This window comes from Protopterus annectens, chromosome 6.part0, assembly GCF_019279795.1.
Source record: "Protopterus annectens isolate FY-2018-M chromosome 6.part0, PAN1.0, whole genome shotgun sequence".
NCBI classification, from domain to species: Eukaryota; Metazoa; Chordata; order Ceratodontiformes; family Protopteridae; genus Protopterus; species Protopterus annectens.
Window position 1 is genome coordinate 336613111 of NC_056737.1, and position 13673 is coordinate 336626783.

At 40.0% G+C, this 13673-nt stretch overlaps 1 protein-coding gene across 2 annotated transcripts in view; it reads right to left on the reverse strand.

Annotated features, from left to right (window-relative positions):
- SPATA7 (spermatogenesis associated 7) overlaps positions 1–13673 on the reverse strand; it is a 1255634-nt gene that overhangs the window by 260867 nt on the left and 981094 nt on the right. For both annotated transcript variants that reach the window (XM_044074096.1, XM_044074097.1), the window contains one exon: positions 4435–4562. In XM_044074096.1, coding sequence (XP_043930031.1) covers positions 4435–4562 — 128 coding nt within the window. The remainder of the gene's footprint in view (positions 1–4434; positions 4563–13673) is intronic.

The window sequence follows — 13673 nt, forward strand, 5'->3', positions numbered from 1 at the left end:
TTACAACCGAGATTAAGCACAAATGATGCTACATTAAGTGTGCAGCTAGACAATTTGTTGACAGATTTTTGTAAAACAGGTTATAAAGAGGAGGAAGTACAGGAATATAAAAAATTATTTAAGTAATATCGATCAACTAGTACTAACCCTATTTTTGCACAAAAAGAGAGAATATTTGTTAATAGAAAGAAGACAGGAAGAAAATAATTTAATAAGTTTATTATACAACAAACACACAAGGTTAATACAGAATATTAGGAACTGGTATATTTTAAAAAATATGAATAGATTAGGAACTGGGAATAATTTTTCTAGCAAGTTATAATTTGGACATAAGAAGCAAAGGAATTTAAAACAAATTCTCTGCCACAAAGAACAGAAAAGTACTGTCAACATTAGATATAGTCAAGACAGAATACTTCTTGTCAGAAGTAGTGTCTGTAAATATATTTATAGAAAGAAAACCACCATATACCCTGTTGCACAAGAAAATTTTCTGAATGTATGTCCTGATTTCAACTCTAAGAACATTGTTTATATGGCTGTTTACATGCATGGTCCACCATTTTATATTTGAAAGACTAAGAAGGAAACTAAACAAGCAATTTGCGAAAAATCTATCTGATATAAGGTGAGAAATTAGTACTAATGCACTTTACAGGTGTACATGTGAAAATGATAGTATACATTATTTTGGTGTTGCTGTTTTACAAAATATGTATAGCAATTTGAGAGAGTGGGGAGTTGAAAACAAGGACTGAATGTGCAAAATATAAATGTATATACAAGTTTAGAGCTGATAACTACTCAGGTTTAAAATGACATGTATCCATTAAGTTAATATTAAAACTTAGGCAATATAGAAGGTAATAATTAAATTTATTGATTAGATGTGAATGCGTGATTCTGAAAATATTTACATTTAAACTCTTATCTGGGAGTAGTGCTTATTTGCCTGAAAAAGGATACTTGGTGTAAATGCTTTCTTTTGTTGTTTTATTGCTTTGCTAAACTGTGTTTCCTGTGCCAGAATTTTTGCCTTTTTTCCCCAAGGATTATTCCAGGCTCTGCTATCCTGCTACAGGTCCCATTGTGTTGTGCAATAGGGAAAAAAGAGAAAACTCATGCAAACACAGAGACTACATGTAGACTCCAAATAGAAGGCACCCCAGACAAGAACTGAACCAGAGAAGCTCTTACTGTGAGGTGACAATGCTACTCACTGCACCGCAGTGCTCCTCAGACTGCTTACTACATCTTCATAAAATGCCAGTGGGTTCAATTAAAGTTCAAGAATTTTGGGCTACACAGTCAGAATCGCCTACAACATTTTCAGAAGAAAATGGCCTTGATGATTAGTAAGAAATTATGCAAAAAATGCAGAATTCAGATATGCAGAATCAAGAAAAGCTGTTTGAGAATATTGCTTTGGTTGCTCATGGTTTAATTTATCCAGGTGTTTTGGGTTTCTAATACCATTACAGTAATGGATCCCTTTCCTATGTCAAAGTATAATTAAAGGTTATAAAAGTAATATTGTTTCAATCTTTGATATCAGCCAAAAGTTCTCTTCTTCCATATTACCCATGTTTCTGCCTGCAAATCCTGGTATTTTATGACTTTGAGTCTCTCTGCATACAAGACAATGTAATCACTGGATGTAACAATTTCAATGATCAATGCTGCTTTTGTCTTCTTTTCATGGACTATTATATCTGGTTTCTTGTATCTATTTTTAAACAGTTTGTAATGGGTAATCCCACATGATATAAACTTCACCATTCTCCATAATTCTTTGTGGCTTGTTTCCAATGCTTCTTAGCTACTTCAGTATTGTAATGTTTCCACAATCCCCAATGCAACAGTCTTTCCACATTATAATGCCTTTCAGTGTACAGGCCCTCTGCCATTAGTGTATCACAACCAGCAATAAGATGTGCAACTGTTTCCAGTTCTATTTTACAGACTCTGCGTTTGTCTGCTTCTTCCACAAGTTCAATGGACTTTGAAATTCAATGTGCACACAGTCCACTAACTTGGGCTGCAAATATTAACATTTCGTCTTTTGGTTTAAATTTACCTATTCTTAACTATTCCTTATTCAAATCCTGATTGCCATGAGGGTGTTCCAGGAGTTTTTTGTACTTGCAGCTACATTTATGCCTTTTCCACATTACTTGCCTTCTCTTCCGATCCTTCTCTTTATTTTCTTTCTTTTGTTTTTTGGCTCATTTCAGTTGCTGCCTGAGTTTTGTCTACTTCTGGTTTTGTTACCATTCCTGCTTGACACTTATATGCTTCTGCTAAACCTAGCAGGGAAGTCATCTTAGATTTGTTCTCTTCTTGTTTCAAAAGTTTCGCTATGTTGGATATGAGTTGCAGTAATAAAACTCTCATGTTAATATTAAAGTTTAAACAACACCAACTTCCTGAACATTGTCAAAGTCATTGTCAATATCATACACATCTATAGTTCATGAACGTGTTGTTGAATGAAAGAAATTCAACAAGATGGACTACAAATTACCTCTGTATTCAAAATATGGCAGACTTCTCTGTAAACTTGCATTATTCTGTATGTGTACACTAATTATTCAAAAGACTAATCAGAGAATGAAGCTGATATATTTGATTTAGACTGAAGAGCTTTCAAAAGTTTAAACATCATAAATGCACGTGACACAATAGTATGGCTACAGTACAGCCTTTATGAAGTCATTGCAAATTTATATATTATTTGCTAATGTATAAAGAAAAGGAGGTGTTGAATATAAATATAAAAGCACAGTGTCACCTTGTTATCAGTTTTAAAAGGATTTATACCATATGGTATGACTCTTCAGGTCTTTCCAGTTACGTTGTTGATGTGAATGCATCTACCTCTATGTCATCATTACTACCATTTCTGACTAGACTTCATTAGCAGTACATATTACTATTGTGGTCATCTTGAAAGCACCGATGTAAACCTCAAGCTTCCTCAGGCATCTCTTGTGATTTGCTGGGCTGAACACTAGGCACATGTGTCAATGCTACACACATCATGTCCTTTTCTTGGGCACTAAAGAAAGTAACTGTGAGTGCCCTGCTATTGATCTAATGACTGCAAAAAGGGATTTTGGACAGTGAATGCAGGAAAACTTCCTAGAAATAATGTTAGGACAGACAGCCATATTGTACAATGGCAGACAAAGAAATGGAGAGTGGAGAGGATGGATGTGATTTTCTCATTGCGTGTGTGATAGGACATACAGTCTGTGACATGACATCCATTGGCTGGAACTATACATACTTAAGGTAGAAGTTTGAGACTTTCTGAAATTGCTAACCTGGGGATATCAAAAGAAGAAATCCAAAGTTACAGCTATAGAAACTAAACATTTTTTTGTGCTTTTAACAGATGTATGATAATTAAAGCTAGAGTACCAGTATCATGAGATGGGCATTATCTTTAGGTATAGTAACCTTCAACTACTTGAAAAATCAGACTGGACAGTGACTGACAATGAGAAGAATCCCAGCTGAATGTAATACGGGATATCAGGAAACACTTTACAGTGCAAACCAGATTTTAATTGGTTTTTCAGCTGCCATTCCTTATAATTGCTCTCATATGCAGCTCATCACTATTCTGTGTGCTCACAGTGTTTTTTATGTACAAAAATATTGTGCTCTTAGGTTCATAGGTTCATACTAGGCTATCTGCCCTAGGGCATTTATAAGCCTAGCCAGAATGTGTTTGGCTTTCGCCACCCATTTTAAATTTATTTTGCTATGCCCTTTTTCAAGGTTAGTATACTGTGCCTCTGTCTAACAGTGACACAGAAGTGATACCCGGGGTAAACCTACGATCTCCCATCCACTCATCAAGATTCCTCTTGAAGAGAGTCAATGAGGGACTCTGCCTAACCTGGACTGGGATTTTATTCCAGAGTGAAGGGAGCCTCTGGGTTATGAATCTGTCCCTCCAGCTTGTCCTATTTATTTCAGTGCTGAGGTTCAAGTCTCGAGCGCGTAGCTCGATGGGATTTGGATTTTCTGAGGTGCAGCATGTCCATTAATTCCAGGTTGGACATGGCTTTATACGTCAGGCACAGATCGCCTCTGAACAGGCGGTATGCCACTGAGTAGAGCTGGAGTTTCTTTAACCGGGCAGCATATGGCATCTGTTTGAGCCCTTCGATCCTCTTGGTGAGGTACTTTTGGGGTCTTTCCAGTTGCTGCAGGTGTCTGGTAAGGTACATCCCAATAGGGGCATTGTACTCAATTTTTCTGTGTGTTCCATTCCAAGGTATGAGGCAAAAAAGAGAAGCTGCCTGGCAATTAACTGCTTGGGAATAATGTAGGAAATGTTCAATAGTCACCAAAAATCCCAGCAAAAACAAGGCAGAGGTATAGAAGCAGTATAATCCATTCCAGGGTAAGTAACTTTACCTTGATAATGAAGCCCTGTGATGTAGATTCTCCAACTTCCTATTTGTTCTGCTACTGTGTGAGCACTGAATACAAATTTGCTCATCTTCCAGCTCATCAGGTTCCCAGGTTTCATTAGCATACTCAGCCTATGAGGAACAAAGTTGGTTTGTGTTACAGATGTCGGAAAGAAAGTTTTATGTCAGCGTCAGAACATTAGTGTCTCAGCTTACAACAGGTCTAGTCACACCATATTGACAGTGAACAATACAATAATAGTACTGCAAATATGCAGTTCATTCACTGCCGGTTTCATACAGATGTAAGTGAAGTAAAGCAAACCATTCTTAGTTACAAATTTACATTTTCTGGAATGCCAAGTCTACTAAAATTCTAGCAGATTAAGTTCTACTTTCATCTGGCACTCGTTTCTACTACACAAAGGTTTCTACAGAATAAAATGTCTCAACTCTTATTTTCTTAAAATAGAGACATTCTGTTAAATATTCAATATGATATTCTTATTATGGAAGCTACACAAGGTCCACTAAGGGACCTCTGCTTAAGTTACTGCAGTACAACTACCCTTGCTGTCTGTGACCCAGGCCACAGGGGTTCAGTTAGGGTTTAGTTTCTCAGATTGTCAAAGTCAGCCTCCTTCAATCAACAGAACACAAGAAAGATCCTTCAGTCTCCAGTACACATTAAAAAAAGTATTTTTGCCCTCCCACCCTACAGAAGCATATAATAGTTCTATAACCTCCTAAACTACTGCTCTAAGTACTAGGCTAGCTGCTCTTGAGGGCCATTTTAAGTTTTGCCAATTTCCCTTTTTGTGCTCGAATTAACCTATCCCATTTGGTTAAAGATTGGCCTTAACCTAGACTTAAGTCATGAAATTAAAACTTAGTCTTACACATTAAGTTAGAGATTGACCTTACCCATTCCATGGTCAATAATTAAACATTATCCCTAATAAGAATAACAAGGATCATACCATAGATAAACTGAGGGGACCCATACATGGGATAAAGCATTTAGGAGATATCTCTGTTCATCATTAGTACAGGGGACAGTATTGGTTTAAATTTTCTGTTTCTCCTATATAGATCCAAGTTGAGCTTGAATATGGACAGAGATGAACTTTATTTTATGTGGATGGAGAGTCTGTTCCAGAGCAGCGGTATCCTCTGCGAGATATACCTGTCCCACCAAACTGTTCTGTTATTGTTTCAGAACAGGTGTAGACCCATAGAAAGAGTATTTCTGATGCCATCTGACTTGCTAATGTGCAGTAAATCATAGCTTCATAGGTAGGTACTAGGCTATTGGCCCTAGGGTCTATATAAACCTAGCCAAAAAGGTACCCTGACTTTCGCCACCCAAGAAAATTACTTTCCTGTGCCCCTGTTGAGCAGAGCCACAGAAGTGATCCCCAGGGTAAATTTCTTATTTCCCATCCAATCATCAAGATTTTTCTTGAAGAGTGCTAATGAGGAGCTCTGTTTGACATAGATAGGTAGTCTGTTCCAGAGAATGGGAAGTCTCTGGGACAGGAATCTATCCCTCCAGCATGTTCTGTTTATTGTGGTGACAAGGTTTAGGTCCCTACAGCGTGTAGCTCGGAGGGATTGGGATTTCTTTTAGAGGAGCATGTCCGATAGCTCTGGGTTTGACATAGCTTTGTATGTTAGGCAGAGATCGCCTCTGAGTAGGCGATATGTGATGGAGTAAAGCTGGAGTTTTTTTGACACGGTCTGTGTAGGGCATCTGTTTGAGGCCAGTAATCCTCTTTGTGAGGTATTTCTGTGGCCTCTCCAGTTGTTGTAGATGTCTTGTGAGGTACATAGCAAAAGGGGCACTGTACTCTATAATGGGTCTAATGAGTGATGAGTAGAGGTGAACAATGACCTCTTTTTTTCTGGATGAGAAACCTTTTGTGATGAGGTGTGCCACATAGAAGGATTTCCTGACCACTGTGGCGATGTGATTATCAAAGGAGAGACTACTGTCCACCTGTGTCCCAAGGTCTCATCACACTTTCAGTGTTAAGTAAACTACCACCTATGTGGTAGTTCATGGGTACAGAGTTTTTACCAAAGGGGATGACAATGCACTTTTTGGCATTGAGCTTCAGGCCGTGGCTTTGACATCAGGTATCCGTCTCAGTGAGGCCCTTTTGTAGGATGTCCACATCGTTAGGAGTTTCGATTATGGCTCCCAGTTTGCAGTCATCTGCAAACTTCATTAGCCAAAGACCTTCTGTGTTAGCTTGTAATTCAGAGAAGTAGATACCAAACAGGAGAGGGCCCAGGACTGAACCCTCTAGTACTCCACTTGTCACTGGTCTGAAGTCGGATTTGGAGTCTGCTACTTTCACAGTGTGGGTTCTGCCCATGAGCTAGTTGGCAACCCATCTTGTGACATAGGGATTTATACCTAGTTTAGTGAGTTTATCTATAATTCCAGAGTGGGGGATGGTGTCGAAAGCCTTGGCGAGATCTAGATAGGCTGTGTGAACCACCTTAACCTCATCTATGGCTTTGGTGACTGCTTCAAAGAAGTCTATCAAGTTTAGGAGACATTATCTGCATTTTACAAACCCAAACTGGGTGGGGTCCAGAGTTTGGAGATTACCAATGTCGTTGTTTATGAGTTCCATGATGATACATTCCATGGCCTTGCAGACCAGGCTCATCAGGCTAATGGGGTGGTAGTTCCCAGGGTCCGTCATGGCTCCCTCTTTGTGGAGTGGGATAACCATCACAGTGCACCATTCAGTGGGCACAAAGCCTGAGGTGTGGCTATGATTGAACATGGTACTTAGGTGGGGTGCCAGTTCATTCTGTAGTTCATGTAGAATGCAGCCTGGGATATTGTCAGGTTGCATGGATGCCGTGTTCTTGGCTTTGGAGAGTGTGTTTTTGACCTGTGCAGCTGTGATTACAGGAACGTTTTATTCTTCTGGTATAGAGATGGGCCCTCTAGGGGGTGAAAGGGGGTAAAGTTAGCACTGAACCTATCTGTTGGCAATATCAGTTGGTTCTGTATATTTAGTGCCATTGTGCTGTAACTCAGAGCAGATCTGAGTGTTGCCACTGACATTCTTGACATAGCTATAGAATGCTTTGTGGTTGCCTTTAGAGTCAGTGGCAATTTTGTTTTCGTAATTAGCTTTGGAGGACTTTATGATGGATCTCAGCTTCTTACTGAGGCTGACCAGGGAGCTCCTCCAGTCATGGGATTTTACTCTTTTTTGCAACAGTTTCTTTCTTCTGTTGTAGAGTCTGTTTATGGCAGAGGGCCACCAGATTGGCTTCCTTTTTTGGAGAATAGCATCTTGGTTCTTTTAGGGAGGGCACGATCCATGCACTTGTGTAAGTGCTTATAAAGTGCATTTGTGTAGGATTCAGCAGTCGTACCTCCATTGTTCATCCGCATGGGTGTCATGAAGTTTGCTACTTTTGTCTTAAGAAGTATGAAGCTGGCTTTGGAAAAGTTTTTTACGGTGGTTCCCCTAATGGGGGGGTGGGGGCGGGATGTGGATGTCTAGTGTGATTAGCTTGTGGTTGGATCTGACCAACGAGGAATTGACCTATGGTGTGGAACACCAGTTGCCCATGTTGGTAATGACCAGGTCTAGGATATTGCTGCCCCTGGTGGGGGTGTGAATAAGTTGATCCAAGGCACTGGAATTTATGAATTCCAGAAAACGTTGAGCAAAAGAGTTGGTACATGAGTAGTTTTCCCAGTTAATGGTGGGGTAGTTGACATCACCCATTATTAGGGTGTCAGGTTGTACCCTAATATTTTCCAGTGTATCAAGAAATGAGGAAAATCCTGGGGCATGGTGGGGGGTCTGTAGCAAGCTACAATTTGGATTACTGTCTTGCTCCGAGTTAGTTGCACTTGGATAATCTCGGATGCATTATGCTGTGCAACTAGCCTGGAGGTGTGGATATCCTTAATGAATACGGACACGGCTCTGCCTTTATTGCTTCAGTCCGGGTTAGGTGTCCGAAAGGTGTGGTATGAATTATAGCCTAGTAATGCAGGGGTGCTCTCTGGAGCTGTTAACCAGGTCTCTGTCATTGCACAGATGTCGATGTTCTTCATTTTGCCTTGAGAGTGCATTTTGAGGTTTACACTTCTAGCATTGAGTAGCATTATCCCCAGATTTTGCTTGCTTGTACCTGTTACGGTGGTGAATTTGTCATTTGAACCTTGCCTAAAAAAGGCACTATAGGGGTGGCAAGAGCCTTAGCCAGTATCTGGAATCCCAAGGGCGACAGGTGCAGGCCATCTCTGGCAAAGCATTGTGGTCTGAATATCATGTCATCCCAGGCAGACAAATACTGGATCCCCTTAGAATGACACCAGAAGCTTAGCCAATTGTTGAAGTCAATCATTTTGTCCTTGTACTGTGGTATCATTCTGTGTGATGGCAGAATGCTACTCAGAGCTAGGGTCATACCTGCCTGGGCTACATGATTGGAGAGCTCCTCCATGTCTCTTTTCATGTAGTCCAGGGAGATAGGTCTCAGGTCATTCACACCAACATGAAGAATGACAGAGCCATATTTGTACTTGTTGTAGAGTGACCTGAGTGCATGTGTTATGTGGCAGATCCTGGCACCCGACAAGCAGCTGACAGTAACTTTCTCCTTGTTTAGCCTGGTGAGTGGAACATCAGTGTGCCCAACAATACAGTCATCTATGATTAGAGTGTTGGGTATGTTATTATGCCCTATGGGCTGTGGTTGAGTGGCACACTGAGATTGTGGGCTATGTTTCATTTAGGTTGTGTTGGGGGTGGAGTTTGCTTGCGCTTCTGCTTCGGAGGTCCCTGTTGCTTGGGCAGGTTTTTATTGAGAGCCTCTGCAAATGTAGGTGTGTGCTTTGTGTTTCTAAGTGTGTGTTTTGGTGGTGTAGGTTTTGAGGGACTATGTGAAGAGTGTGGTGTGGTGCAAGTGTTTACCTTCTCCTCTTGATTGTCTAGTCCAGTTTTGGGTGAAGAGAGCTTTTCTTCCAGTTTGGCTATATAAGTGCATCTCTCACAGGTTGTAGTGTTGTGTGGTAGGAAGAGAGGGTTGTCTGTGTACATGAGGCAATTGCTGCATTGCCCCAAGATGCCCAGATTCATCAGGTAGACAGGAGAAAACACCAGAAGCTGACCCTTAGACATGCCTGGATAGGTACTTATTTATTAAGTATTAAAAACTATTTTCCTCTAGACAAGTGAGGAAAGTTGAGTGCTGTAGCAATTTGTAGCTTATTTAGTGCTTACAATGAGTTCTGGACAAGTGCTGAGCTCGAAGAAAAAGATTTGAGTGCTGAAACTAAAAAACTGGCTAGTTCTAAGAAATAAAATTAAGCTAGAGGGCTTCTCTCTAACACAGAAAGGTTTGGGGACTCAGAAACTTACAAATAGTCCTGGATACAGCAAATCTGTATATGGACTTACAGGAAAGGCAGGAAACAAACTTAAAAAAAATTGTTTTCTTCCCAAATGCTCACTTTGTACACAGTAGGAGTGCCTGAAATCAGAATATGACCTCACTGCACTCAGTTGAGTGAGCAAATGAGATGGGCCCAGAAGGAGTATCCAAATACAAATTTGCAAGAGGGGCATGCAATTTCAAAGCCACCAAGATTAAAACCAAAACAAGAACAGGGAGGGGGGAACTAACTGCAGAGACAGAGAGCCACAATTTTCAGTTCAATTAATATTCAGTAAGAAACAAAAATACATAAAATGCTGTACTATATGAAAAAAGTGCAGATAAAAGTGTACTTAAATTCACATATACTGTCCAGTTGATTGCAGGCAGATCTTAGCCAGCCAAAGCTCAAGTATTTAGCAGAAAAAAAAAACAAAATATACCACTTATAAAAGACAGGACAGCCCCTCAGCTGAAACACTGAATATCAAACTGAAACTACCCCCCACTACTGTCAATGGCTACATTTCTAACAATATCTCTGTAACGACACAAGCTCTCTGTAGAGACAGACAGACACAATTTTCATTTCAATTAATATTCAGTAAGAAACAAAAATGCATAAAATGCTGTACTATATGAAAAAAGTGCAGATAGAAGTGTACTTAAATTCGCTTATATGTCCAGTTGATTGCAGGCAGAACTTAGCCAGCTAAAGGTCAAGTATTTAGCAGAAAAAAAAAAATGTACCACTTATATAAGCCAGGACAGCCCCTCAGCTGAAACACTGAATATCAAAGTGAAATTACCACCCACTGCTATCAATGGCTACACTTCTAACAATATCTCTGTAGAAACACAAGCTCTCTGTAGAGACCGAGAGACACAATTTTCAGTTCAATTAATATTCAGTTGTTGTTGTTGTGTCTTTCGGCTTTTCTCAGTTAGGGGTCGCCACAGCGGAACTCCGGTCCGCTAATGACTGGCAGTTGATTTTTACGTGCTGAGTTGCCAGCCCTAACGCACAGCCTTCAACGAAGGTACACCCATTCACGCATGTCTCCACGCAGAAGACGCTCTAGCTAATTCAGTAAGAAACAAAAATACATAAAATGCTGTACTATATGAAAAAAGTTCAGATAAAAGTGTACTTAAATTTGCTTATACATCCAGTTTATGGCAGGCAGATCTTAGCCAGCCAAAGCTCAAGTATAAATCCATCAGCATTGGGTCAGATGATGCCTTGTATGCTGGACATGGTCACCTCTTAGCAGTCTGCCGTGACAGGGCTTTGAGTTGGTCCATGTAAGACATCTTCAGGCATTGTAACCTTTTAGTAAGGTATCTTTGTGGGCGTTCCAGTTGTTGCCTGTGTGTGGACAGATTCATGCCAAAGGGGGCATTATAGTCAATAACCGGCCTTGTGAGGGCTGGTTAAAAAATGTAAATGACATCACCCAGATTTAGACACAATCCCTTTATTTATAAGCTGTGCAATACAGAAGGACTTTCTTACAACAATGGACACATGTTGGTCAAATGGTAGGTCACTGCCCACATACGTTCCCAAATACTGGACAACTGGCTCAACTCTTAGGGGCATATTGTCAATGTGGTATATTATACATGATCAGTGACTACAGCACCACAGAATAATGAGTAGAAAACAAAGGGGAAGGTACAAGACACAATAAATGAAAGCACTCTAAACACCTACGTATTCATGGGAAGGGAAGGATGTGAGGAGAATGAACAGATTCATGATAGTTCAATGTCTAGGCCTCTAGGCACTAGGGTCTGGGATTTAGTCTTAACCTAAATTCACTGTCTGCATGTTAATGTTCTTTTCATGTTGGGGTGGATTTTCTTCCGCTAATTCAGTATTCTCCCACTTCTGTAATATATACAGAGTGATAATGCATTAAACTCTCTTTTTACATAATTTTATTTTACACACACACACACACACACACACACACACACACACACACACACACACGCACACGCACACGCACACACATACACCTCATTTACCTTTGCCCTTGCCGCCCGGGTTACTGGTGAAAATGATCTAAGGGCAGTCTGTTCACGTAATCAAAAATAATAAATTAATTCAGATCCGGTCAAAGAACATACCCAGATCTGCATAAACATCCAAATGCAGTACAAACCATTAACACTGTATTGTTTTCACAAGTGAACAGGAAAGGAAAGGAAAGTACTGACCCTTGTACTGGGATTGAACCATGGCCCTAGCTGTCACTGCCTCTGGACCAGTGTGGAATTGTCTGCATAGAAAGGCACAGTTCACCCCCCCCCCCCCGAGTTGTTTCTTTTAGCCAATTAATAGTTAAAATGCCAGGGGCTGTAGTAATGTGCAAATTATGCATTAACAGGCCTTGAAGTATGTTCTTAGAAAATACACAGCTCATAAGTGATTACTATTTTGACCTACTCTGTTTACACACAACTGAACAAAGCAGCTCAGGTACATGTGTGTGATATAGATTTGCACAGATTGTTAAAAGAGACTGTGCAAAGTTGTCCTTTTTTTTTTCTGAATAGCTTATGATCTACAGGATCTCATTAGCGAAATGATGAATTATAATGGAAAGTTTTCATAAATTCTTCCACCAGTCACCCTACAAAGGATATCTTTTTTATTTTATTAATTTATTGACCAGATAAACCCACTGGACACAAGTGATCCTTTTCAGGAGTGATCAGAGAGCAATGTTTGGCTAAACAACTTACACAGTCACACAGTAAGAAAATGGAAGTGGAAGGAATCGAACCCTGCACCCTGAGCTACCAGCATCAACTTTTTACGAACTCAAGAGTCTTAATCATCTGTACTAACAGATATACTCTGCTCTAACTGCCAACTGCAGTAGCCTCTACTGCCAAAACAGTGATTTTAAGATGTGCCTTTTGTGTTCCTGCTGGCCTGTATGTTCCGAGACTAATGTGACTTTACACTGTTGATACGCATTATAATTCTTCCACTTTGATTGCTGTCCTCTTTTAATGGCCACTACATTATCTTAAATCTTATGTTATCTCTCAGAACTGCTTCTCTCTTTCCTATAGTCCCCCCATTCCTCTCACGTTCTATAAGCGAGGAAGGTCTGGCCCTATGTCATTGCCTCCTACTGCTCTTCAAATGACCTATGCTACCACGTGTTGCTACACAGAGATGACTACAAAATATCCACCCTGCTTTGAACTGCCAGTGTTGAACATAACTACTGTCTACTCAACAAATGTGGAAAAGCAGAGAAATTCACACTAAAAATCAAGCTTAATTAACTAAATTATCTCAAAACTGACAAATCTGGTGCTTAAAATGTACAAGTAACACCAAACTAACAACTGCAGAGGCTGATGCTGTGGCAGGCATAGCTCTCAACCAATCAGGGACAAATCCAGAAATAATCAGGGGCACACTTAAAATATCAGTACTATTGACCTGAGACATGGACAGCTTAGGAGAATGTGAACCAACATATATTTTCTGAATTAAAAGAATTTTACAACTGTCATTATTTCCATTTTTTTACTAAGTGTAATCCATCACATTCTTTGCAAAACTCATCAGTTTTAGGAGGGATTAAGAGGGACAGAGCTAAAATTTAAGTCAAAATCAGGGAATAGTTGAGAGGTATGGGGACAAGTTTAAATGCTGTTGCTTATCACTGTAGTCCTGCAAAAACTTCCTTTACTTCTACTGGTTAAAATCTGTCCAAACTATCACCTGATGTGACAGGACTGTAATTAATTACACAGGCATAATAAATGATCAGCCAATAAAGGAACAGG